General features: G+C 55.7%; 3 protein-coding genes across 9 annotated transcripts; 1 reads left to right on the plus strand and 2 right to left on the minus strand.

Annotated features, from left to right (window-relative positions):
• Positions 1-410: 410 nt before the first annotated feature.
• On the minus strand, positions 411-6,424 carry svopl (SVOP-like). 5 transcript variants are annotated; one of them, XM_061806327.1, is made up of 17 exons: positions 6,134-6,416; positions 5,282-5,339; positions 5,119-5,204; positions 4,950-5,038; positions 4,773-4,871; positions 4,600-4,671; positions 4,385-4,509; positions 3,279-3,342; positions 3,075-3,200; positions 2,882-3,010; positions 2,443-2,516; positions 2,173-2,369; positions 1,900-2,011; positions 1,737-1,818; positions 1,575-1,664; positions 1,302-1,415; positions 411-1,228 (listed from the first exon to the last, which is right to left on the minus strand). In XM_061806327.1, the coding sequence occupies exons 3-17, from the start codon at positions 5,201-5,203 to the stop codon at positions 1,217-1,219; spliced, it is 1,470 nt and encodes a 489-aa protein (XP_061662311.1). In that variant the 5' UTR covers position 5,204; positions 5,282-5,339; positions 6,134-6,416; the 3' UTR covers positions 411-1,216. The 5 variants fall into 5 exon arrangements, 4 of the variants coding, with proteins under 4 accessions (XP_061662311.1, XP_061662312.1, XP_061662310.1 ...); XM_061806328.1 differs by lacking the exon at positions 5,282-5,339 and having other exon boundaries at positions 2,443-2,513; positions 6,134-6,417; XM_061806326.1 differs by lacking the exon at positions 5,282-5,339.
• A 195-nt stretch (positions 6,425-6,619) lies between these two features.
• Positions 6,620-21,222, minus strand: si:dkeyp-27e10.3 (UPF0606 protein KIAA1549). 3 transcript variants are annotated; one of them, XM_061806296.1, is made up of 21 exons: positions 21,084-21,222; positions 17,824-17,999; positions 16,484-17,617; positions 16,331-16,413; positions 16,054-16,205; positions 15,906-15,987; positions 14,966-15,152; positions 14,826-14,885; positions 14,596-14,747; positions 14,351-14,528; positions 13,938-14,122; positions 13,667-13,872; positions 12,910-13,040; positions 12,526-12,710; positions 12,149-12,393; positions 10,563-10,698; positions 9,612-9,881; positions 9,482-9,543; positions 9,279-9,403; positions 8,573-8,712; positions 6,620-8,489 (listed from the first exon to the last, which is right to left on the minus strand). In XM_061806296.1, exons 2-21 carry the CDS (start codon positions 17,954-17,956, stop codon positions 8,268-8,270), a joined length of 4,068 nt encoding a protein of 1,355 aa, XP_061662280.1. In that variant the 5' UTR covers positions 17,957-17,999; positions 21,084-21,222; the 3' UTR covers positions 6,620-8,267. The 3 variants fall into 3 exon arrangements, with proteins under 3 accessions (XP_061662280.1, XP_061662282.1, XP_061662279.1); XM_061806298.1 differs by having other exon boundaries at positions 14,351-14,399; positions 14,484-14,528; positions 15,906-16,205; XM_061806295.1 differs by having other exon boundaries at positions 6,622-8,489; positions 15,906-16,205.
• On the plus strand, positions 20,476-23,882 carry ovch1 (ovochymase 1). The gene is made up of 13 exons (XM_061806323.1): positions 20,476-20,617; positions 20,689-20,805; positions 21,106-21,289; positions 21,360-21,435; positions 21,657-21,846; positions 21,918-22,057; positions 22,125-22,275; positions 22,360-22,398; positions 22,465-22,687; positions 22,753-22,910; positions 22,998-23,096; positions 23,443-23,579; positions 23,653-23,882. The coding sequence occupies exons 1-13, from the start codon at positions 20,575-20,577 to the stop codon at positions 23,809-23,811; spliced, it is 1,716 nt and encodes a 571-aa protein (XP_061662307.1). The 5' UTR covers positions 20,476-20,574; the 3' UTR covers positions 23,812-23,882.
• The last annotated feature ends 62 nt before the right edge of the window (positions 23,883-23,944 follow it).

Below are 23,944 nucleotides of genomic sequence, written 5' to 3' on the forward strand. Positions count from 1 at the left end.
CAGGAAGTGAAGACTCCTGTTTTGTGTGAGGAGGCGCCAGCGGCGTGCAGGAGGGCGTCGGCGAGTGCGTCCTCAAACCTCTTCATCACAAATCAACTTTTGCTCTTGATAGGTCAAAAATAAATGTGTAAAAAGGAGCACAAAGACAACAAATAGAAAGAAAATCAACTGACGTCTCTGCTGTTTGCCGACATCTTTAAATCCACTCTAATCACACACGCGCACGCACACACATGCACGGGATGACGTCACCGTCCAGACTGGAGTAATCCGAGTAAACCAGCTTAACCAGCAGAGTTGAGTTTCAGCTTGTTTTTTTTTTTTTTTTTTTTTTTTTAATCCATTATTAGCCCTGCAGGGGTAAACTGCACTCATTCCTTTACAAAAAAAAAAAAAAAAAACCCCACCAAGTTTCAGAATAAAAAGTTAAATGTATTTAATAGTTGAACGCACATTGTCACCTTTTGGGAGGGTTGCAACCACACACAAAATGACGCATCGCCGAGCCCGTCTCGAGCAGGTCGAGGTCCGATAAGAGAGCAGCGGCTCCGCCAAATCGGATGTGGCGAACCGGCCCGTAAACGCACGGAAGTCAATGGATGCACTTCAAAAGGAGAGCAACCCAAAAAGTGCAAAAACATCAATGGCTCACTCGCATACGCCAAAATACTTCCAACATCGCTTTACTATCTTTTTTTTTTTTCTTCTGTATTTCAAAATTGATGGTCAGCACGGAAAAAAAAGGATCTGTGGGGTTAGTTCAAAAGATTGAGTTGAAGAGGAACCACTTGCTTGTTTGGAGGCTGCCTTCAAAGCAGGAATGGAGAGTTCAGAGTTCACAGGTCAGATCATTCGCCACAATCACAAAATACATTCAAAACTCCTTCTTCACGCTCATGCCCATTAAAGGTACCTTTGAATTTGAAAAAGCTGTACAGGAAAGAGGCATCGGTGATATTTACGCACCATTCCGTGCAAATGCAGCCATTACTAATATTTGATGTCAACGGTTGCAACTAGGAGAATTCGTCCATCTTGGTCGGCAAATCTCGACAGATTGGTCGCCGGCCGGTGTCCAACGGGCATTTGCGGCAGCCGTCGATTCCCGGGTCAACCAAGCTGGCGCGTGTATTTGGAATGGGGGTGGGGGGTGGGGGGGTCAAAGTCCAAGCCAAGCGAGAACTTCGGCGTGAGGCAGACGCGCCAGAGGGAATCATCAGGCTATTTGCTGGAAAAGCACAACACCGTGAGAAGAAACATTTCTGCACGAGACAAAATGGTGCGCAAAACGGGGAACTTACCAGCAGCGCTCGACCTTTTGTTTCAATGGGCAACAGGAAGCTCCCCACGGCGCACAGCGCACACGCAAAGCTGAACGGACTCAGTGCCAGAATCACCGACTGTGACATGAGCACCTGAAGTACACGCAGACAAGCGTCACTCTCTCGACCACGCAAAGTACAAAAAGAGCCAATAGGTGACGAGCTGAGGGCAGGAAGGAAGGAAGGAAGGAAGGAAGGCCAATAACAAGTGAAATTGTGACAACCGAATAGGCGGGGCTTCACAGCACACACCTGTGCAATAAAGGGAGCAATCATTCCGCCAAGGCGGCTCACCGACGTACAAAAACCCATGCCGAGCGAACGAGATACGGTCGGGTACACCTGGAAGACAAGCGGCGGGGTCAAGGGCGAAAAAGCCCACTCGACTTGGCTTCGGATCACTCCGGCCCGTACCTCTGCCGTGTAGATGTAAACCGCCGTGAAGTTCATGGAGACCATAGAGCGCAGCAGGAACAAAAGAAGCGTGAATCCGAACCTGACGGCCCGCAAAAAGGACGAGAAGGTCTGACAAGAAGAGGACCCACACGAGGCGAGTCCGGCGGGACTTTGTTCTTACATGCTCGTGCAGATATTCAGCATCAGGAAGAAGGAGGCCGACACTGCCTGCAACACCATCAAAGTCTGCCGCCGACCCAATATGTTCAGGAGGAGGATGTTGACTGGGATGACTGACAAGACAGACGGACGTTTACTGGGAGGAGGACACGGGGACGGAGCCCAAGACAAACACACACCAACTGGGAGGCTGATGAAGGTTCATTTTTCAGAGGACAGAGACACGGACAGACATTCGTCGGGGACAGATGTTGGTGTGGCAACAGCCGCTCACGTGAAACCTCGCCCAGGCAGCTGATGAGGAGCGTCTGGTAGTCGCTGGATGCGAAGGGGACGCAGTAACACTGCCCGCCCTCAAGGCGGTGTTTGACCTGATGCGCTCGGTCCCCGTCGGTCACGCACAACAAATTCTTCTCCAGAAGCTCCGAGCTGCTCAGGACCGAGCCGTAATACGCGAAGGACGCCACGAACCTGGATCCGCGGCAGGAAACGGGGCGCCTGGTGAGACGCTCTTTCCGGATCTGATCGGAAGGGGCCGCCTTACCACGAGTACCAAAGCAGCAAGGACGTCCTCCGGAAGGTGGAGTTGAGCAGAACCCTCCAGCTTCCTCTCTCCTTCTATGAAGAGCAAAAGACCCTTCAGAACCTTCAGTGAGCCCCGGATCGGAACACGCGGCAGTCCGCCAGGACAGGGTGCCGAGCCCGATGGGTCTTTGGGGGAAATTATTTTCGGGCCCGGATGCAGGATGTGGAAAACGCATTACAAGAGCAACCGGGGGGGACGGATCACGTTTTCCAAGCGAGAAAGAACCGTGCGGGATACCAAAGATGATCGAGGCCTGAATAGCAAAGACAAACATTGGACCATGCTCAATGGAGACCAATCACGGCAAAAACGCAAAGTTGAAGAACCGGGTCTGCAGACTTCACTTCAAGGATTCCAAGTCAATTGATTGGGCCATCGCCGGGACCCCCAAACGCACCACGGGCGTCTCCACCAGACGTCCGGGCGGCAGAGACGCCTTGTTCATCTCTGCGATCCACTTGAGCGTGTCCACGGCGGCCGCGGTGTTCCCCGCAGACACGTTGAAGCGCGCCGACTCGGGAATGAACTAAACAAGAATGAACAACGTTTCAGCGTCTCCTGTCTTTCAAACCCAAACTCGTCCACTGGACCTTAAAGAGGTAGAGGAGGATGACACTCGGGGCCACGGAGATCCGGATCATCCACCTCCAGCCCAGCGTAGGAACCACCAGCAATCCCAGCACGATGATCAGCATAGACCCGCACATCCAGAAGATCTGAAAACGCCAAGGAAGCGCGACGTCAGCCGGCGGCCGACGTCAGCCGGCGGACGGAGGCTTCCGTGTGCGACTCACTGCGGCCAAGGGCAGCAGGACGGCCCGATACTTGGCTGGGATGAACTCCGTCTTCAGCACGTACCTGCGCAATCCACATCGTTTCGCCTCAATGCGCGCTCACGCCTCCACAATAAATGCACGTTTGGTACCGGGTATTCATTTCCGTCCAGCGTCTCCTCCACGAGGACCCGGGACCTTTTCGGTGCGTCCTGGCCGAGTGGGCCGAGTGGGCGTCAGCCATGGGCAACGGGGGCTAATTTCTTTCGCCGCTCTTTCAAGCAGCGGTGGCGTCCGCCGAAGCCGCAAACAGGTCGTCGACTGTATTTTGCCACCATTTGTTCAATCAGGACCACGCGGCCATTGCCGCAACTGCTTTTGACCCAACGAGCTAACCTGGATGCACGACGACAATTGAGTGGCCTGAGGCGGTTTTCCTTTGCAATTTGGAGACAGGCCAACCGCGTCGTATCGGCTCCGACTTCTCGACGCGGATAAACGCCACCCCCGTCTAATGTGTGCCGGAGCCTCTCCCGACTGCGGGTGAGATGCGGTGTACAACCTCAACCGGTCACATCTAAGTAAGTAGATTCACACTTCCGGCAGACGAAGCAAGTTTTGGGGATGTGGGAGGAAACGGGGGTCCCCAGAGAAAAGAACGTGCAGAGGCCACACAGCTGAGTCCAGACTTGAACCCGGGTCCTCTGAAGTGGGAGGCAGATGTGGGGAAAAAAAACAGAACCCCGATTCATTTTGGGTTCGTAGAATAACGACTCAACGGGTCCGTTCATCAAGAGTGTTGAATTGCGGCCGGATCCATTCCGGGTTTCGACCTGCGGCCTCACATCAATGTCATCCATTCTGGCATTTCCTTCCCTCTTGAAGTGTGGCAAACAATTGTACGGTGTGCAAACTGTCACTTTGGCCTTGTCCCGTGAGGGGTCGCCACAGCGTGACGTCTCCAGCCAACGCCCGTATTCGTTTAGCGCAGTTTTGACGCCGGACGGAACCCCTCCCGGGGAGCCCAGGCCCCAGTGAGAAACGAACTCACGACCCCCGGTTTGGCAAACCGCATCGAGTCCCGAATGGAGACGCGAGTGTAAACGTGCGCGGGTGTCCCCCCTCACCCCTGCGAGACTCCTGCCACGCCGCAGCCCACCATGCTGCGCAGGAAGATGAACCAAGAGTAGGTCGGCGCCAAGGAGGTGAGCAGCGAGAAGTAGGCGCTCCACGCGAAACCTCCGTAAACCACCTGAAAACATCCGCGCAGAACACCAAAGAACTTTCAAGTCCTCCACACGCACCGCCAAGTTGCGGTCAACGAGTCGAGGGACGTCGCCACCTTCCAGCGGCCGTATTTGTCTGCCACGTAGCCGCCGAGCACGCCGCACACCATGAAGCCGAAGAACACCATCTGAAAACGCAAAAGGTCGGAAGTCCGCTCGGTGGGATCGGACGGCGCCGAGCCGTCCAAAAAGAGAATCTCGATTGCTCGTTGAGATGATTTCAACTCACCGTCGACACCGAGGCCACCTGCCAGTCGTCCAGACGCCACTCGCAGCGAATCTCGGGAGACGCCACCGCCAGCAACATGATCTCCATGGCCTCCACAATCTACGCAGTAGACGCAGTCCAAAAAGTGACCCCGAAGGCTTTTGAGGACGTGGAGGAGGAGGAGGAGAGGCCCCTTACGTTGGAGCTTCCCATGATGGCAAAGAGCAAGACGTGGAACCTCCCGAATCCGATGTGCTCCACCGCTTCCTCCACCGTGTACGTTTGTTCTAAAAAAAAAAAAAAAAAAAAAAAAAAGCCGCAGACGTCACACTTTTGTCACAACATTTGCATCCAGCGCCCAAGTCACCTTTTTCCACGTCTTGCAGCTCAGACTGTTCTGCCTCCTGCAGGTAGATGGCGCTGACCAGCTCGGTTTTCATGCTTTCAGCCATTCTGGAAGCCAGACCACAAATCCATCCGTTATCTGAGCTGCTTATCCTCACAAGGCTCGGGGGAGCGCCGCAGCCTACCCCGGCCGTCGTCGGGCGCTCGCCTGCAATCGCAGCTCCGCGTTGAGATATTTGACACCTACTTGATGAAAATACCGTGATAACAAAATCCACAATATCAAATGGACAGAGGAGTCTTCTACCAATAAATGGGCGGGGAGCAAAATTCCATCAGTGGCGGCAACCCGAGTTGAGCAAGTATCCAACCAGTTCAGCACCTGTCAATTTCAACTGTGCTTTTTTGTTGAAGAGGAAAAACGGAAAAATGGCAAAGTTGATGCTCGCTCATTGGTTAGCTGCACCGTCAGCGGTTTATATTAATACAACGGAAGTAGTATTCGAGAGACAAATTGCGGCTTAGAAACAGGTGGACGAAATGGATCCATTCCTTCCGTTTCGTTGGGGGTTGCAGCGCCACCTGGAGAAAAATTCATCAGCCGCCACATTCAATTCAAATAAATCCCTCAACTCAACGACCACAGACGTTTTTTTTTTTTAACCACAATGTGTCGACACGCAGTTGGCACTGAGACGGATTTCTGACATTGTCTTTGATTTCATTTTTGCTGAAAGGCTTCTTGAGTTTTACTGCATTTCACATCCAAGTAGACGCAAAAGTTTCACTCCACGTAAACCGTCGATTGGCGAAAACGCTCCAGAAGAAATTGCGGACATTGTTTCCGATTTAAAAACAAAAACAAAAACAAACAAAAACCCCGCGTTATTTTGTGTTGCGTTTGCGCAGTTCAACGAATGAAACGAGAAGAAACTCGGAAACCGGAACAAGCGCGTCGGTTCCACGATCATCACACGCAATTGACTTGGGTCGGTTCCGAAATGTGGAGCGAGCAAGAGTCGTTTCGGTGTACTCACAGGTCCTCCCGGGTCCTCCGCTCGTCTCTTCGGTCTTGTCGATTCGTTTCGTCGCTCAGGTAAACCCGGAAGAAAAGCCGATCCGGACGGGGCGGGTCTACGTCAAGGTGTTTCCGGAAGTCGAGACGCGATCAGGGGAAATCATTTGAGCGTTCGACAAATCCGCTTTTCCATTCCAAGACTTTGAATAATATTCTCAATGGTCCAGCTCAGGACATTGAATCGATCGCAGCTGGACTCTTCTGCTTGTTCCAAGAAGTTTCCCTTCTCATCCGACAAATCCAACAAATACTTGAGGAGAGAAAAACGACAAAAACGAAGGAAAAACAGGAAACTCGCCAAATTCCTTTTCGTGACTTTTTTTTTTTTTTTTTTTTTTGCTGCACTGAAAAATATTGAACTCACTTCAACAGAACATTTGAAGTCAATGGAAATCACATTCAAATTGTTGACATTTATAGAAAGAAAGAAAAAAAAATCCATCCAGAGAATGTCGTGATCGTGTCCGTGGGCGTGAAAGAAAACGCAACACGTCTGCCGCTTCTCACGCAAAATTGTAGCACCGTGATGGACTGGCCCCGCCCCCAACTTGACTGGCAGCTCAAGAGTCCAATCAGAGAGTCATTTTGGGCAGCTCTTAGATACTTTGGATGTACAGTCTATATAGATATATATATATATATATATATAAATATGGTTTCCTCTTCAACATCAAATGAACCCTAAGTTTGGGGTTTTTTTTTCTTTTTCCATTTAAAAATACTCTCTGGAAGCTAATTTTCAATTTGGTGTGCTGAGCAACATGCTAACATTAGCGACATGCTAACATCAATCGAAAGCCTCAAAAATAAGAGACATGCTGAAAAATGGCCGACAGACGTCTACTGGCAAAGAGAAATCATGATGTCATCACAACACTGGAGCGACAATCAACCAATCAGCCGAGAGAACCAGTCGCTATTCGCGCACCGCCACAATTGCTTGACTTGTACTCGACGTTGCGTTTGGGTCACTTTCCATTTGTCCTAAGTTTGGGTTTCGAAGCGGAGGCGGTTTGTCGTGCGGACTGGTTCCGCTGGGCTGAGCCGACGTGAAAGCGAGCAATTAGCGCTAAGTTCCCCCCCCCCCCTCAATAGAACAGCGTGCAGCTAACATTTATACGGCAGCCGAAATCTACAGCACAAGTACGACTTCACAACAGTAGCCCGCCCGCTCGCTCGCTCGCTCTTTTTTTGTTAAACATAAAAACATTGACCTGCAAATACACCGAGCTCGATATTAAGATACCAGAAATGGGACTGGAGTCACTGCCGCTTGGACTCCGGACGACGCAATTCACAGCTTTCATCGCGTCTGACTCGACATAAACACGTGGAAAGTCTTACTCGGACTTGACTTCAGACGGGACCGGGTGTTCTAGATACAGACAAGTTTTGCCTTCTTTTCTCAACACCGGGCAGATTTTGCGCTTCAGCTTGCCTGACTTGACTTTCCCCAGGACAAACTTTGGACTTGCACATGTGTGACTTGTTCCCCGCCGGCTCTGATAAATAATCGGCAATTATAAGCAATGATGAGAAACATGTCAGAAGCTCCCGCTGCATTCATATTGTGCTCATTAGGATTTCTTTACGCGAGAACATTTCAACACTGGAAAGCACCTCCAGTCCAAAGGCCTCATTGACGGTTTTAAGACGGACACGCGGTCTCAAGGCAAGCGTGTGCTAAATGATGACAGACCGACACTCAGCGCCGGAGGTCCAGACGCACATCGCAAAGGTCGCCGGGACCGTCCGGCCTGCACGCATTGCTCAAGAAATTCACGATGACTTCACGTCTCGGGAGGGACGTCCACACTTGACGACCAGGAGGGAGGGACCCGATCGTGGGAAGACGGGAGGATGGACTCCGGTCCCGAGGGCGTGCGGTCCTTCGCCTCTCGAAAAGATGACAACATTTCAGCGCCAGCAACCACAGTCCAACTGGAGCCTGACGATGGCAAGACAGACGTAACCCTGTAAATATCCGGAGGTCACTGAGACGGTTTGGGGGATTGGTCTCGGTATCGAGTTAGGGCGGGGCCCAAAGCGTGGCTATTCCCGCCAGCCGAGTCGGGATCCGGACGCCGAGCGCTCTAAGGGTAGCTGGTCACGGCCTGCTTCTGGGCCAGGCGTCGAAGTTCCTCTCTGATGGCCTTGATCAGGGAGGCCGAGCTGTGGGCGGACGGCGAGGCGTCCTCGGGCAGGTACTCGGGAGTCGGGGAGGTCAAGAGAAGAGGCGGTGCGGACGGGTCCCGGAGCGAAGAGCTCGGCAATTGGAAAACCGACGAAGACGAGAACTCCGCGAACGACAGCGCCTGTCGGCAGCGGAGAAAACGGAAAGAGGCTTAACGCGCTTACGTACGTTCGCCATCGCGACGTAGATGCAGACGGCCCTCACGCTCTCTCTGCTAGCCACGGGTCCAGTCAGGTCCTGGTTCCAGCAGGAGCCGCTCGGGCCCGAGGCGCTGCGACCCACCGCGGGGTACGCCCCCATCTGGCTGGACAGACCCACTTGGGTCAGATGCTGGAGCTGCACACCTGCCGGACACAAAGTGCCCACAAAAGCCAAATACGGTCAAGCCGTTTGCAGACTTTCCTGTCAAAGGCGACCAAATCGAGTCATCCCCGATCGGGACTCCCGATCGCTAGATTTGATTGCCGGTCGAGAATGATACATTTGAACACAGCCGATAAATACAGTCCAGGAAACCGGTGACGTGCGGGTTATCGACGCAACCCCCCCCCCCACACACACACACACACACACGAGACACACGGGACAGGTCACCAAATCTAGAGGTCAAGCGTGCGCGCCTTGCAACCAGAGTGGCGGCCGGTCCGTTGCCCTCCCCCCGCGCATGTCATTCTTTTGTCATCGGGGAAGACACTGAACCCTTTGAATGAATGCGGCGGGCACAGAATGGCAGACGCATTTCTGACAAACTGCCTCACGCAAGCCCTCCCTGAAGAACGTGTCCAATGGGAACGCATCTTGCCCCGGGCCCCGTGAGAAGCGCTCCACATTTTGCCCCGGTCTGGCCAAGCGTCTTGTCGCGTAACGGCCACAAACAGTGAGGTTCGCTGCTAAGGCGCCTGCGCGGTACCTGCACTGCCCCCTACAGGTCGGGGTCTGGAGGAGGAGGAGGGCAACTTTTTGTAATGCCCCCTGCTGGAGTACAGGTGATCTTGCAGCTGCTCTCCACCGCAAATGAAGCCTCCAGAACTCTGTCTGTCAGAAACAACACAAGGGTCCGAGTTAGGAACTCGAGCGACAGCATCTGAGGGAGAGGGACGGAGACCGGGTCACCTCTGCAGATGACCTTGAACTCCAAGGCCAGAGGTCGGAGAAACCCCCAGCTCGGCATACCTCTGCGACGAGAAGAAGGGGTAAAAGAGACGATAGGCGGCAAGGGAAAGCTGCGGGGAGGCGGACTCACGGCCGAGAGGGGGCTGTGGGAGGGCCCCGCCGGGTAGGACCCCCACTGTCTCCCGAGGGGTCCCGGGAGGGCGGGACTCGCGCCTTGCGCCGTCGGGGACACCAGAGCGAAGGCGTCGTCCAGGAGCGAGCGCATCTGCTGTCGGGCCTCCTCGATTGAAGGTTGGGGCGGCACGTACGGGGGCGGCGCCGGGGCCGAGGCGGCGTCGAACACCTCGTCAGCGGGGGACGGGCTCCTGCGGTCTGGCGTCAGGTCCGGGTCCGGGTCCGACTGACAAAAGATGACGGAGAACACAATCGGAATAGTTTACTGAAAAGAAAACTTCTGCGATAGTGGCCCGCTTCCCACTTCTCAGGTTCTGGGTCCCAACGTAGGCTTTGGCCTTCCCGCGTAGTTGTGTTTTGCTTTCTTCACGATATTCTCAAATCACGCTGGCGACCATCCCGTTGTCTGTCCAGCGAACAATCACCGGATATTTTTGTTCCCCGAAGTTGACCCTTGACCGGCCCGCTAACCCGAATCCCCCCAGCCAAAATCTCTTGGGGACCCGAGGCACCGAGAGTTCCATTCAATGGGGAGATTTCCAACTTTATGGGAACAGTTTGGAGATGGCCCCAAGTCTGGTTCAACACGGTCATGATCCGCAGACACACACAAGAGATTTTGACTCGGATGAACTTGGCTGGCCTGAACAGAATCCTGACCTCCAGCCTTTTGGATGACTTTGAGCAGATACTGAGAGCCAGGCGTTCCTCGTCCAACATCTGCATGTAACCTCACAGAACCGGTGCCTTGAAACTTGTCCATTTTCAGAAACACTCACACTCCCAACCCTTGAAGATGTTCTAAGTGCAAAGGGTGGCTCAGCGTCACATCAAAACCTCACTTCAATTGAGATCTGAGTCGAGACAGGCGAGTGAATACTCCCCCCGTCTCGTCTCCATTTCTCACCGTGTAGGCCACGTTGTTGAGTCCCGGGTACTTTCGAAAAGTGGCGGCCTGGTCCATCAGCAAACGATCCTGGTCCGTATCGGGAAGACTTTCGGGTCCCGGTGGAGCCCGCCGCCGAAGGGGAGAGCGCCTCCCTCTGGACAGAAAACAACAACAACAACAACTCAATGCGGTGAGTGTCCTTGAGCACGGAGAAATAGACGAGACTTGCGAGACCACTTCTTCAAATTGATAAAAAGGAGGTACCAGAACATGTTCGGGTGGCAAAATGTCATTGACGGCCACTGACCTGAACTGAAACCAAGACAACAATTTAGGTTTGGGTGGCACCAGCAGATATACCCCAAAAGGTTGGACCTTTTTCTCCATTTCCCTCAGACAAAATGAACCTGTCGGCGAGGACGACAAACGGAAAGACTCGCTGGTGGCAGAGTCTCGTCTGCTCTAGCGACCAAAGGACATTTTCGCTGTCAAACGGATTGAACACAACAATGGCCGGCCTGCCAACGTCAGCTCTCGTGTCTACCGCAACGGTTGGAATTTGGGAAGCTGTGCCAGGCTTTCTAGCTTTACGATTGTCACCTGGATCGCACGCAGACGCCCGGCGTGACTGAGGCCTGCCGGCCCAGCTTGATGAACCGGGAGGAAGATAAATGCCAACAGTACCTGATAGGTGCAGACATCAATGGGAACCAAAGAAGAACTAGTTGGATCTTCTATTGAAACCACACCAGATAGCATTAAAAACTAGCAATAAGTATATTCAAAGACACCAAGAAGGAAGCTGCGGCCCGATTAGAAACCAACAACTTAAATTGATATTGGATCTGCTGTCATAAAGTGAGCAACTGTGCCACGGTGAAGGGAAAACGTGCTCTGAGGCAATCGAGACCAAGAGGTGGCTTTGAGCATACACCGGGCTGGATTTAAACGCTTAAATACGGACTACTCGGTCTCGAGGCCTCGAATGAAAATTGAGCGATCAACTGCAGCTATTTGTCTTTGGGTTTGATTCCAAGTCTTAGTCTCGGTTTACTTTGTAAAACTTGGCGGGCGAAATTCAAATTCCAAGCCCTCCATCTCGGAAGGAGGCCAGCAGAGCGACCGCAAACCAGGAAAGCAACATTTCGAGACACGTCGGCCGTTTCGGCTCCAAAAGCGCAAATCTGTGACGTCATTCCGAGCGACAGAAAAGTCAAGCTGGAGCCGTCGTTGCCTTAGCAGCTCAAAAAAAAAAAAAAAAAAAACGGGGAAATCCGACATCTGCCAATGTCCACCTACCGCGACCGAGGTGAAGGAGTTTCATTTATTGGCGCGTCCTGAATTCACGAGCCAGCCAATGATCACGATAAGCACGTCTGCACCGTCAATCGCGTCTCTTGTGGAATCGAGCGCCTCGTGGAAATGGAAACGGCAGCAGTCGTTGGCCTCACGCACCACAATTGAGACAGGCCCAAAGTCACATCCCGCGCTTCGTTCGTCGCCTGGCGGTCCCATCCTGTAAAGCTCAGGCTTTTGCCACCCGGAATCTGGCGCCGAGGTTTGGTCGAATCTCCTCGCAAACGGAGGCCGGATTCGGCCGTTACCTCCGCCGCTCGTCGGCCGGCGTCGGGGCCGACGGGGTCTCGGCCCGCGGGACGCAGTCCGCGTAGTCCGTGTGGTCGTGAGCTGAGCCGTAGAGACGCTGAGCCACTTGGGTCTGTACCGGGCCATCTCCGAAAGCGTCCATGATGTCGTCCATGGACGGGAACTCGCACTGTCCTCGCCGCTTGGCGCGCTGTCGCAGTTTGTTCCTTCGCTGCTCCATCTCAGACTTGTGACGCAGCGCCACCTGAGGGAGAGCAGGGGAAATGATCACTCTCATCCTGCCCCCCCCCCCCCCTATTTTCTTGTCCCAAAGTCTGTTTTGCAGTCTGTCTCCGAGTTTCCAGAAACTTGAGAGCTTCACGACAACGGGGCTCACCTCCGTGCTGACTTTCTGCGAGAAGGACGGGCCGGGCTGCGCCGGCGTGCCGGGCCGGGGCCGCATGGCGACGAGCTGAACTTTGCCGGCCTGCCGCCGCAAAGCCTCCGACGAGCCGCGGGAAAGACGGTCCACGTGGTCAAAGATGGAAGACGACGACGCGAGCTCGTCTCCGACCGACGGAGCTACGGGAAGGAGGTCCCGCGTCCGTCCGTTGCAGTCGAAACATAGAAAAAGAAGAAAGAGGCACAGACGGGCTTTCGGATGTGGAGGCCGCCTTGTTTCTTTCCATTTCTTCCCAACTTATGACATTGTGGAAAGACGAACAAACGAGGACGGACTGTCGGCACGACGACCAACAAGCGACGTCGCGATGTCTCTGACCATTTGTGGACGTCTTCCTCTGCTCCCTGCCCTCCACGGGCGTAGCCGCCGCACAACGAGCGCTCTCCTCGGCGGACTCTCTGGCGCTCGATTGGTCGCTACCCAGGGAGTCGGCATCCGATTGGCTGGTCCTGTCAAGACAAGGTTTGATTGATTGGTAGAAAGGAGCAGAGAGCGGTAACGTCTCTTGTGTGTGTTTCTTTCGGCTTGTCCCTTTCGGGGTCGCCACAGCGTGTCATCTCAGATGAACGCGCATACACGTTTGGCACAATTTTTACGCCGGATGCCCTTCCTGACGCGACCCTTCTCAGGGAGTGGAGGCCCCAGCGGGATACGAACCCACAACCCCTGGTTTACCAAACCAGTGCTCTAACCACTGAGCGACGGGGGCCTCAGAGCGGTCACGTCTCTTGACGGGGCTCAATTTCCATCCCTCCACCTCGTGCGATGTTGATCCTCTTTTTGGCCTGCTCGAGTGTATCCCAACTTATCTTTGAGCGAGAGGCGGAACACGCGAGCCTAACGTGCTTTTGGACCGTGGAAGAAGAAGTAAGTAGTAACCGGAGAAAACCCACTCGGGAACGGACGGATGACGCAAACCGCGTGCCGGGTGGCTGGATGGGGCAAATTCAAACCCCAGACCCTCTAAACTCTAAGTGCAACCACTCAACCACCGTGCAGATCAAATGAGCTCAGAAGCCCGAGCGAGAGAAGGTTCCGGAGGCGATGGCAGGTTTCCGTCGGGGGAGAGGCTGACCTGCCACGACGGCGCGCCGCTCTGCCGGTTTTCGTGACCGAGCCTTTGGATTTGGGGGTGTTGAGGTCACCCCCGTCAGAGGGTGTGGCCTCCTTTGCGGGGGTCGGCGGCGGTCCCGGTTCCTGGATCACCATGATGTCGTCTTTACTGTGTTGGCCCAGGTGAAGTTTGGCAAAGTCGAAGCCTTTCACGCTGGAGGCCTGAAGCTGAGAGACGACGCATGTCACCGCCGAGGAACAGGAGACGGAAAGTGAGGTGCTCGATTCCCTACCTTCTGTCTCTGCTGGATCGTGTTGATGGCATCCGGTTGAAACTCCAATTTCTCAGAGCCGCAGAGCTTCCAGTAGAGGAGGATGACGATGAAGAGGGCCAGCACGACCGGCACGATCACGCCGACAATTAGCCAAATACTACTGCTTTGGGTCTCAGATGGCGGGACGGACACGGTCTCCACCGCTGGGGCGGGAGCGCGACAAGTTGCACCAGGACGAACAAAGCAGCACACCAGGAGATACAGTCAAAAAGTGGAGCAATCAACGACTGCGACTTCTCGCTTTCTTTTCTACCTTCTTCTTTGTCACGACGGCAAAGCCTCCGTGGATTCAAAGGAAAAGAAACCCACAAAAAAAAAAAAAAAAATAGCAATTGACTCGTCTACTAAAACTTTTCACGGGTGCGACTCACCTTGGGCCAGCGGTCGCCGGACCTGGTGTCCCAGGACAATGGCAGCTCTCTGGAGGTCCAAGCGGTTCAGTGTTTCTGCAGTCTCCTCCGCGGGGACCCGGGCGCCTCCCGGACCCTCGACGAAATACAATACCTCTAGGGGGCGCTTCGGCCCGGACAACCTGGCCACCCGAACCACCTGTGACGGCGAAAGCGAGGCGTGGGTCGAGACCGTGTCGGAACGAGAACCGCGAAGGCGCGCGTACCTGCAGACTACCGTCGGCCGCGGCGGTGGCTCTCCTCCAGCGCCTCCTGCCGGACGCTCCCAATCCCTCCTCCAGTAGCGAGGCCAGGCGTCGCTCCACGAGAGCCTTGAAACTTCGTTCGGAAAGGAGCTCGTCCGGAACGCCGAGCAAGACTGAAAACGTCCAGAGGGTCTCCCGGTCAGCCGATCGACAAAACGACGTTCCCGCGGCGAGACAGAAATGGTCGGCACCTGTGCGAACCCACGTGGATCTCAGGTGATGGGAGGTATTCAGCTCGGGATAGTGAAAAGCTGAAACGGAGCAAAAATGGCCTTGGTGCATCCGCGTCAGTTAGTCCCGGGAAACACCCACGTGCGATTCCGTGTCGTACGTTCAGCGATCTGCAGGGCAGGAAACCCGACGTAGAAACTGAACTCCACCAGGCTGAGCTTTCTCAGGTGCTGGCTGACCTCGTATCCCGGCAGGTAGCCTCGCCCGTCCCGGACCGCGAACACGATGTCGACGGGAAGCTTCCGCTGACCCGACGGTCTCCCCGAGTTGAGCGTAATGTTCAGCAGCTGGATGGACAAAGGATGGCAGTCGAAGTGGAGCGCAGTCAGAAGTCCGTCTTAAGTCTTTGCCGTCCTGACCGACGGTCAAGTTAACGCGAGAGAAATTGTCAAGCAAGTCCAGTCAAGTCGCGGCACGGCTTCAGCAAAACCTGAATCAAGTCGACCATCTTGCTCATGCGCTCCACGTTGCACTCCGTGGAAGTACAAACACGATCGCGGTTCTGAAACAAGTCGCAATTAAGTGAGAATGAATGAATTAAATTCAACTTGCAACTTTTGAGACGGGTTAACTTAAAAGGGACGTGTTTTTTTTTTTTTTTTCCTCCCAATTCTCAAATCAAAAATATGACATTGAAACCAAATGCCATGATATTTCTAGCTCTCTTCCTGAAACATTATCCAATCTGCATCGGAGCAGACGAACGACTTGACAAAAAATGGCCGACTGTGTTGAAAAAAAAAAAAAAGGCAGATTTTTCCAAACACGAGGCAAGTCTTGGGCAGCACGACGGTCGACTGGTTAGCGCATCCGCCTCGCACGGGTCCATATCTGGCCCCGCCTGTGCGTCAAGCAGTTCAGGGTGGACCCCGCCTCCTGTCCGCTCCCCTTGTGAGGATAAGCGGAGTAGAGGACGAACGGACGGATGTCATTCCACGCGGTTCAAGTCTAGTTCAAGTTGGAGTCGTGACGTTGGGTGCCCAAGTGCGACCCGAGTCGCCGTCCTGTAAAAGTGAGTCCCGGGGGCTTCCGATACTCACCTGAACGCTGACAGCGCCCGACTCCAAAGAGCGCCGCCGGGCTTCGCCGTATGCCGTCGCGAGGCCGCTCTCCGCGCGCTCGCTAAAGTTACAAACTCTGACGTCGACGTGGGCGGGAACAAACAGCAGCACCGTGTGGACTTGGTACCTGACGTCAGGTACGGTGTAGAGGGCGGACACGGCGGGAATCGTGCCCGAGAGCGGCGAAGGTCGGCGGAGGGCGTTGATGACCGATACGGCCGTGTAGATCAACGGCCCGGATACCACGCGGAAGGCAAAACTGGACGGGGTCCTCAGGAACTGATGGAGAACATGAGCAACGAGCACAAAATCCAGCCAATCGGGCACAACTTTCGGATCGCTTCAGTCATGACAGAAAATGACGACAAACACAGAACGCCTTTGTTCATTTGCCAGATGCGCACCTGAAGCTCGACAGATCGGTTAAACTCCCTCCTCAAGAGATCCCGGAGCTGACTGAAGCCAGCTACGGAGCCTCTGGCGCCACCTGGAGATTGGACGAATGAGTCAGACTCTGATCCGGAGCACCGCCGCTGAAGACGCAGTGCGGGGCGTACCTACTCTGACCAGGTACAACTCGGGCTTGGTGACGTTGCACAGGTACTGTTTACCGGGGGGGGTCTGGGCCGTCCTGGGCGTGGTCACTGGAGGAGCTCTGGTCAAACTGATGGCTGTCCCGTGGGTGGTGGACTTCCCCGGACCATGAGTGGCCTCTGGCGGCGTGGGCGGTCCCGGCGGGGGAGGCTGAAGCACCTGAGCGGTCGCGTCGGAACCGGGAGGGGGTCGGCTGGGCCCGAAGGAGTCTTTTTCTTCTGGGGCAGAAGGACCGGCCGTCGGACTGGCGGGGGAGGGTGCGAGGGTCAGCCACCGGGTGGGGTCTGCAAGGGGACGCTCGGGTTCCCTCCGTGGCGGGGGGGGCGCAGAACTCGGAGATGCCTCAGAGGTCTGCTCCCCCTCCGCCACGGAGGGAGGCCGACCTTGGCTTCGGTTGTGGGTCTCTGTTGGGGGGGCGGAGGGGTGAGAAAAGCGGACCCTGTGCTTCTCGCCCGAGTTGGGACGGGCGTGTTCCTTTGCCAAAAGGTTGGTATAGTATTCCAAACTGTTCATGTCCGGGAGCAGGAGTTCCGTCGGCTGGAGCGGAGCCAAGTCCTCGGGGTCGTAGTCGTCGTCCCAGGCGGGGAAGACGCCCGGACGGGCGTGACGGGTGGGCGGGGGCACGCCGGGAGTGGTGCGGGAGGGCGAAAAGAGAAGGTGGGAGTACAGCGGCGGGGTGGGGCGACGAGGTAAGACGCCCTCGTAAGAGAGCGCCCAGTCGTCGTCGTCGTCGTCGTCGTCGTAGGGGCGGCTGGGAAGAGGGGTGGCCGGGGCGAGGTCCTCGCCGTCGGGGAGCACGAAGGAGAGCGTTTCCAGGTAGTCTCCCGAAGCCCACGCATCCTCCAGGGAGTTGCTCTGCTCCCAAGGCGTCAGGGGGGCGGGGCTCGCTCGGAGCGGCGGAGTCAGGCTGGGAGAGAGCAGGTCCGGGGGTCTGAGGAGCAGGTGAATCCCCTGAGCGCCGGAATCCTCAGATAAACCGCCGGGGTTACCACGGTAACCTGACTGTGGGCCGGCCGCAGCCGGCCTGGGCGGGAAGGGAAGTGACGAAGGTAAAGGTGGCGAGAATGACGCTGCGCTTCCGTTCCAGTCTGGCCCACCTGAGATGGTAAAAGTTGATTTTAGTATGGCAGTCTTGCATTCCCACCAGGAAGCTTCAACTCAATTCAACATACGAAGATGGAACGTCGGCCGTTATCCTCCCAGAACATTCCTACATTCAACATACGACGATAGACGGAATGCCAGCCATTCCTGGATGGGCGGCATTCCTTCGCGTGTGAGGAAAGTAGTTTGGTAGACGTACCTCCAACGGGCGAACTGGATGTCGCCATGGAAACCAGCATCCCGGTGGCCAGCAAGAGGACGGTGAGGCTCCCCTCCGCCGAGGTTCGGAGACCCATCCGGGTTACGGGACCCACTGGCAACACCGGGTCCATGTTCGGCTTCTGGTCTAGACCGCCACGTTTGAGTCAGAGGGCCCTAAAACACAAAAGCATTGAGCTCAGCTTTCTTCTGCTGGCGATTTCCCTCCCGACTGCCGGAAGTCGTTCAATAAGTAGGATTCCTTTCGTGGTGATCAAGAAGCGGTTCATAAAACTGAATCGTCAATAGTCGTGGCGCCGAGGTAACTGTCGGAACATTGGGAGGCCCGAAAAGACTCGGAGGGACCTTCCCCAGGCGACGACGCGACACGGACACGTCCGTCGCGGGGAAAATTCCAAGCGGCGCTTGAAACGCTTCAGAGCTGCCGAGCGGTCGCCTGCGTTGGCCTCGACTCGGAATCTTTGCGCAGGCTGCCTTGCCACTGCCACGCGACACCTGAAGGGAGACGGACTCAAAAGTCCAAAGGGAAGACGTCGACGTAGAAAGCGAGGAGGTCGTCGGAGCTTCTGAGCGCGTCCGTTTGAGGCCTCGAATGAACATCCGCTACTCGGCTTTGGCTTCTTGACACACTTCTCGGGTGTCAAACTCGAGGCCCGGGGGCCGGATGATTTTACGTGGCCCGCGGAGGCAAATCAACTTTCAAATCTCAAACTGCCATATCATAGATGATAATGTTGAGGGATGACAAGCAAACAATAGTTGGAAAAACCCACTACCTTTGATTGCTCGTGTTCCTAAATGTCACATGTAAATATGATGAGGCGGTTCAAAATTTGGATTGTTTTACAGCCATGAAGGCCCTTTGAGAGAAACCGCAAGTGCAATGTGGCCCGCGACAAAAAAAGTCTGATCTGTTGGAAGTGAAAAAGATTCGACATCTTCGAAGGAATACTTCCTAGCCACAGAAATCGCTCTTGTTGCTTTGTTCTGAACGTCGTACGAGGGCAGCGGAGAAAAGTTCCTTGGCCACTGAAGGTGATTGTGATTGTCTTTCCGTTTCAAACTTTGAGAGCGACATTCAAATTCAACTCCGTCGCACGGAGGACGGAGGCCCAAAAAGTCAAGACCTGGCGCCGTCCGTACTGGGCCAGAACCATCTCACCGCAGACCCATTCTCCTAATAATAAATGTTAGCAACATCGACGCGTTCCATCTTCAAATATCATTTATCGAACCATCGTCACGTCGGGTTCGCGGTCATTGATGCGGTTCTGAAGCCGTCGCCGGAACCTCTGACATTGCGCCGGCCGTCCTGGCAAACACGTCGCGGCAGATCCGGGAACCGAGGAGGGTCGGCAAACGCGGAAAGAGGCCAAAGAACCGCGGAGTCGGTCCCGCCGTTGGGCGGCCACGGGTCTTGGGCGCAATTCGAGCCGTTTGGATGTCCACGCGACGCTCGGAGGTCGCGGCCGCGCCCGAAGACCGCAAGAGAGCGACGTCGGGCAGAACGGAAGCCGACTCTCGGCCGCGAGGAAAAGGGACAGCGCGGCGCTGACGTCGTCGACGCCGGAAGCGTTTGTTTGCGCCGACCATTTCTTTTTTTTTTTTTTTTTTTTGAGTAGTTTTGCAAAAACATTCGTCCTCTCCCACGCGAGCTGCGGACCACAACGGCGGCTCTTGTCGATCTATTTGAGCAAAGCAACAATCCAAACGGACGTTGTCGCAAATTTGCTCTCACTCATCCATCCTCATTTGTTCCAAGAAATGGTGCTCCCCCCCCCACCCCCCTAATAAAGATAACGTTGAACTCATCACAAATAGTCGACACATTAACTGTGCACATGCATATATCGAGCCAGAGAGAGATATGAATGTATACATATACAGTCATGTATACACACACACACACACACCACACACACACACACACACACACACACACACACACACACACCACACACACACACACACAGTTCCCCCCCCCCCGCCCCCCCAAAAAAGGTGACTCTGCCTGTGGAAGAAATCTTTTGCAAAAAGGTCGACATTTCTATCAACTTCCACGACGGGCCAAATTTTTCGGCACAGTTCTGGTTCAGCTGCAGTGAACTTGGACTGGATTTCATTCTTTTGTTCTCCGTAGGTGATCCACGGAATCACATGTGAAGAAAAAAAAAAAAAAAAAACCAAACAATCAATATATTGGGTTCGATCGGATCGATGACGCCAAAGGTGAAGCGTGCGGAGCTGAATATTTCAACCGATCGATCGATCAAGGCGTCCTCTATGTGCACGTCGCGCCCCCCCCCCCCACGTACCGGTACCGGCCCGTATCACCTCGAATCCTCGCGGCCCACGTTCGTTGCATCCTCGCCGGCGACAGCGATTCTTTTTCCCGCGGCTTCGGTTCCGATCCGTTGCGGATCCATCGGGCGTGACGTCACCAGCCGCCGGAATCGAGCCCGGTCGGGATCCACCTGCCGTCGTGTCCAGTCGGTTCCGACCCGCCCGCACGGTCTCGAAGCGACGGCTGCTGCGTTCACGGGCTCGTCGCACGTGTGGGACACCGCCGTGTCCGTCCTCTCGGACGCCCCCGCGCGGCGCGGCACCGCCGTGACGATGACGTCACGCCTGCTCATTAAAGCCCGGTTGCCCCGGAAACGCGGCCAGCTGCAAGTGCGAGCAAAAGTTTTTCAACGACCGACTTGGACGCGCCGCGCCTTCCTCCTCGAGGATGTTGCTGTGGCTTCTGCTGGCCTGTATGAGCGGCCTTTGCGGTGAGAAATGGTTTATTGTGAAAGTATTGACACTTTAAGGGTACACTTGCTGTTCTTGTTGACGTCTACAGCGGGAAACACGACGACGACGACGACGACGACGACGACGATGATGATGAGAGGCCGCAGCGCGACCCGACGGCAAAACCAAAGTTCGCACGACTCGGGCGCTTTCTCGGGACACTACGGTACTTTCCAAGCGACAATGGACTTTTTTTTTTTTTCCCCCGTTTTTTTTAAGTGCTACCTTGACTTGCTGCTGGAAGCAACAAATTCAGGACGCCACGCCGCTTAGTGGCACACATACATAACTTATAATTACGAGGCAGTTTTTTTTTTTTTTTTTTACTTAGAGGGCAAAAGTTATCGCGACGTCCACGGGATTGAACTTGATTCAACTTAAGTCTCGGTACCACTGTGGTCCTTTTTTGAAGGCCATTGACGCAAAAGCGGAGCGGTTTCTTACTTTGGACTGTGCGTCCCGTCAGAACTGGCGGGGGTGCGCTCGTTCGCGGCGGAGCGGCAAGCAGAGTCTCGCGTCGTCGGCGGTCAGGAGACGTGGCCCCACTCGTGGCCGTGGCAGGTGTCGCTCCGCTTCTCCACCATGCCGGCGTGCGGGGGCGCCGTCCTCTCGCCGATCTGGGTCGTCTCGGCGGCGCACTGCTTCCAAAGGTGGCCGTCTGCTCGACGGCGGCGGCGACGACGACGAAGACGACGACGATAAAGTTGTGCGTGTGTGCAGGTTCAAGAAAGTCTCCTTCTGGACTGTTCTGGCAGGAAAACACGACCTGGAAAACCCTGACGAGGACGGACAACAGGTGCTTCTGATTGGCAGACTAAAACCCCGCCCCTGATTACAATTTGTCACAGGGGGTGCTCGAGGAATGAACAGTGAAAAAGAATCATTTTCTAAAAAAAGAACGTCTTTTCGTAAAGCGCCGCCGGGGCTCACCCCGGCGTCCCTCGCGGACGGAATTGCAGCCGCGCGCGCGGTTTTACCTCAGGGGAAGTATTTGCAGACGTGTTGTGAACCGCGCAGGTGGTGGGCGTGTCGGCCGTGGTCAGCCATCACCGCTACAACGCCGGCACCAAAGAATTCGACGTGGCTCTGCTGAGGCTGGAGCGGCCGCTGGCCTTCGACCGCTTCGTGCGGCCCATCCACGTGTGGACGGTGCCGCTGCCCACCCTGAAAAAGTGCACCGTCACCGGCTGGGGGGCCACACGGGAGAGTGAGAGTGCGGCCGCAAACAATTCTCCTGCCGGTATTTTTAAACCCAAAAAAAAAAAAAATGCTCGACAGACGGGCCGCGGGTGAGCAGGCTGCAGGAGGTCAACGTGACTGTGATGACCTCCGACCTCTGCCAGCGCTACTATAAGAGCAGGCTCCGGACGCATATGTTCTGTGCGGGACAAAAAGGGGGCGGAGTCGACGCATGCCAGGTGACGCACGGCGCGGGTGCTCGTGCGCGACGGACGGGCCTCGGCCTTGACGTGTCCGTTTCGCCAGGGCGATTCCGGCGGCCCGCTGTCCTGTTACGACGGCCGCCGGTTCCGGCTGGCGGGCGCGGTGAGCTGGGGCGTGGGCTGCGGTCGCGCCAGGAAACCCGGCGTGTACACCAGACTGCAAGACCACATTCCGTGGATGGCCGACGTCATGAGTAAGAACTTTGCCGGAAGCTTCGACTTTGCCGCGGTCTCATATTGCGACCGCGATCCGTTCCCCCCCCCCCCCCCCCTTTCAGGCAACCACGATGTGGCGTACGCCGACGAGTCGGCCAGAGGTACGACGACTTTTTGTGTCGAATTCTCGGCCCGATCCCGACGCCCTTTTTCCGCTGTGACAACAGAGGACCTCTGCGGGAAGCGGGAGAAGTCCACCTGTCAGAACCTTCCGGGCCCGGCCGGTCTCTCGGTTGAAGAGGAGGGCGAGCCGAGGGCGGAGAACGTGACGGAGGCGTGTCCGGGGGCGTGGCCCTGGCAAGTCAGCCTCCAGGCCAACGGCATCCATTACTGCAGCGGAATTCTGGTCCATCGCCTTTGGGTGCTCGCCGCGCGACACTGCAGGGTCAGGTGAGATCGGGACCGCCGGAACGGGCCGGCGACATTCCTGTCGGCGCCACTCTGTTGTCGCGCAGAGCCGGAGAGGATACGGCCGTCCTGGGAGGTCACGACCTCAGTTTGTCTCTGTCCCAAGCCGTCCCCGTGGAGCAGGTTTTGGAGCCGCCCCAGGAAGACTGGTTCCCTCCAAAAGATGACCTGTCGCTGCTTCGCCTCGCCGTTCCCGCCAGACTGGGTAGGGGCGCAGCAGGCCAGAGAGTCGCGCCGCCGGGCGGTCTCGTCTCGTCGCGTCGCGTCCGACCCGAATGCGTCTCGTTTGCAGGCGAGGGCGTGACGCCGCTTTGCGTGTCCGAGGAGGATGAGGAACCGGACAACAGCTGGAGCTGTGTCAGCGCCGGCTGGGGCGCCACGTCCGCCGCGGGTAAGGTCCGCTCGCCGACGTGCATTTCTCGAGCTAGTGAAACCACCGAGGTGACCCTGGGCGACGTCCGTGCGCACGTGAGACGCTTGCCGACGCACACTGGCGTGAACGCCCTCGCTCCCCGAAAACAAGTCTTCTCCGTGTTCTGACTGGCTAGGCCATATTTTCATTTTTGCAGCGCTTGCAAACACAATCGCGACGTTCGCCGTCATTCATTCACGACAGGGGGACATTTCAGGAACGATCCAGGTCGGCACCTTGAGGCGGTCGCTCGTCGGGTCGCGAACGTGCCTCGCCGGCCGCCGTTCACCCCGATTTAACGTGAACGCTGTCCCCGTCTCGCCAGCCGCCCTCCGCCCGGAGCGTCTGCACCACGCTCGCGTCTCGCTGGTGAACTCCACCGAATGCCGGGCCCAATGGGGTCACAACCTCATCGACGACGCCCACGTGTGCAGTCATCCCGTCGCCGGCGCCGCCTGCCTGGTAACGCCTCACCTCGGCCGGCTTGACTTTGAAAAGCAACAGAGTTCAAATGTCATTTTGTGTACCTGCCCAGGGCGACTCTGGAGCGCCGTTGTTCTGCCAGAAGCGCGGCGCCTACTTCCTCTTCGGGTTGCTCACGTGGGGCGCTCGCCAATGTCAGCCCGACAGGCCCGCCGTCTTTACCAAAGTGTCCGATTATCACTCGTGGATCAGCGAGATCACTGACGGGTAGCGGCGCCGGGGAAGAATCTGCTACGAGAAGTGGATTTCCAATTTCAAATAAACTGTTGATAAAATGCTCAAGGTTAGTTTTTCCTTTTGTTTTTTTTTTTTTTATATATTGACTTTGACAAGGAAGTGGAACT

The sequence above is a fragment of the Syngnathoides biaculeatus genome, chromosome 20, assembly GCF_019802595.1.
Source record: "Syngnathoides biaculeatus isolate LvHL_M chromosome 20, ASM1980259v1, whole genome shotgun sequence".
NCBI lineage: Eukaryota > Metazoa > Chordata > Actinopteri > Syngnathiformes > Syngnathidae > Syngnathoides > Syngnathoides biaculeatus.

Coding starts and splice junctions, on each gene's coding strand:
- svopl (XM_061806326.1), bottom strand. CDS start 5,203: ATGGCTGAAAGCATGAAAACCGAGCTGGTCAGCGCCATCTACCTGCAG. Junction 4,872..4,949: donor CCATCATGGGAAGCTCCAAC/GTAAGGGGCCTC, acceptor TCTACTGCGTAG/ATTGTGGAGGCCATGGAGAT. Junction 2,370..2,442: donor TTGCTGCTTTGGTACTCGTG/GTAAGGCGGCCC, acceptor CCGCGGATCCAG/GTTCGTGGCGTCCTTCGCGT.
- si:dkeyp-27e10.3 (XM_061806295.1), bottom strand. CDS start 17,956: ATGGACCCGGTGTTGCCAGTGGGTCCCGTAACCCGGATGGGTCTCCGA. Junction 16,206..16,330: donor ACCGATCTGTCGAGCTTCAG/GTGCGCATCTGG, acceptor GTTCTCCATCAG/TTCCTGAGGACCCCGTCCAG. Junction 8,713..9,278: donor ACCTGTAGGGGGCAGTGCAG/GTACCGCGCAGG, acceptor TGTGTCCGGCAG/GTGTGCAGCTCCAGCATCTG.
- ovch1 (XM_061806323.1), top strand. CDS start 20,575: ATGTTGCTGTGGCTTCTGCTGGCCTGTATGAGCGGCCTTTGCG. Junction 22,058..22,124: donor GCGGAGTCGACGCATGCCAG/GTGACGCACGGC, acceptor CCGTTTCGCCAG/GGCGATTCCGGCGGCCCGCT. Junction 22,399..22,464: donor CGCCGACGAGTCGGCCAGAG/GTACGACGACTT, acceptor CTGTGACAACAG/AGGACCTCTGCGGGAAGCGG.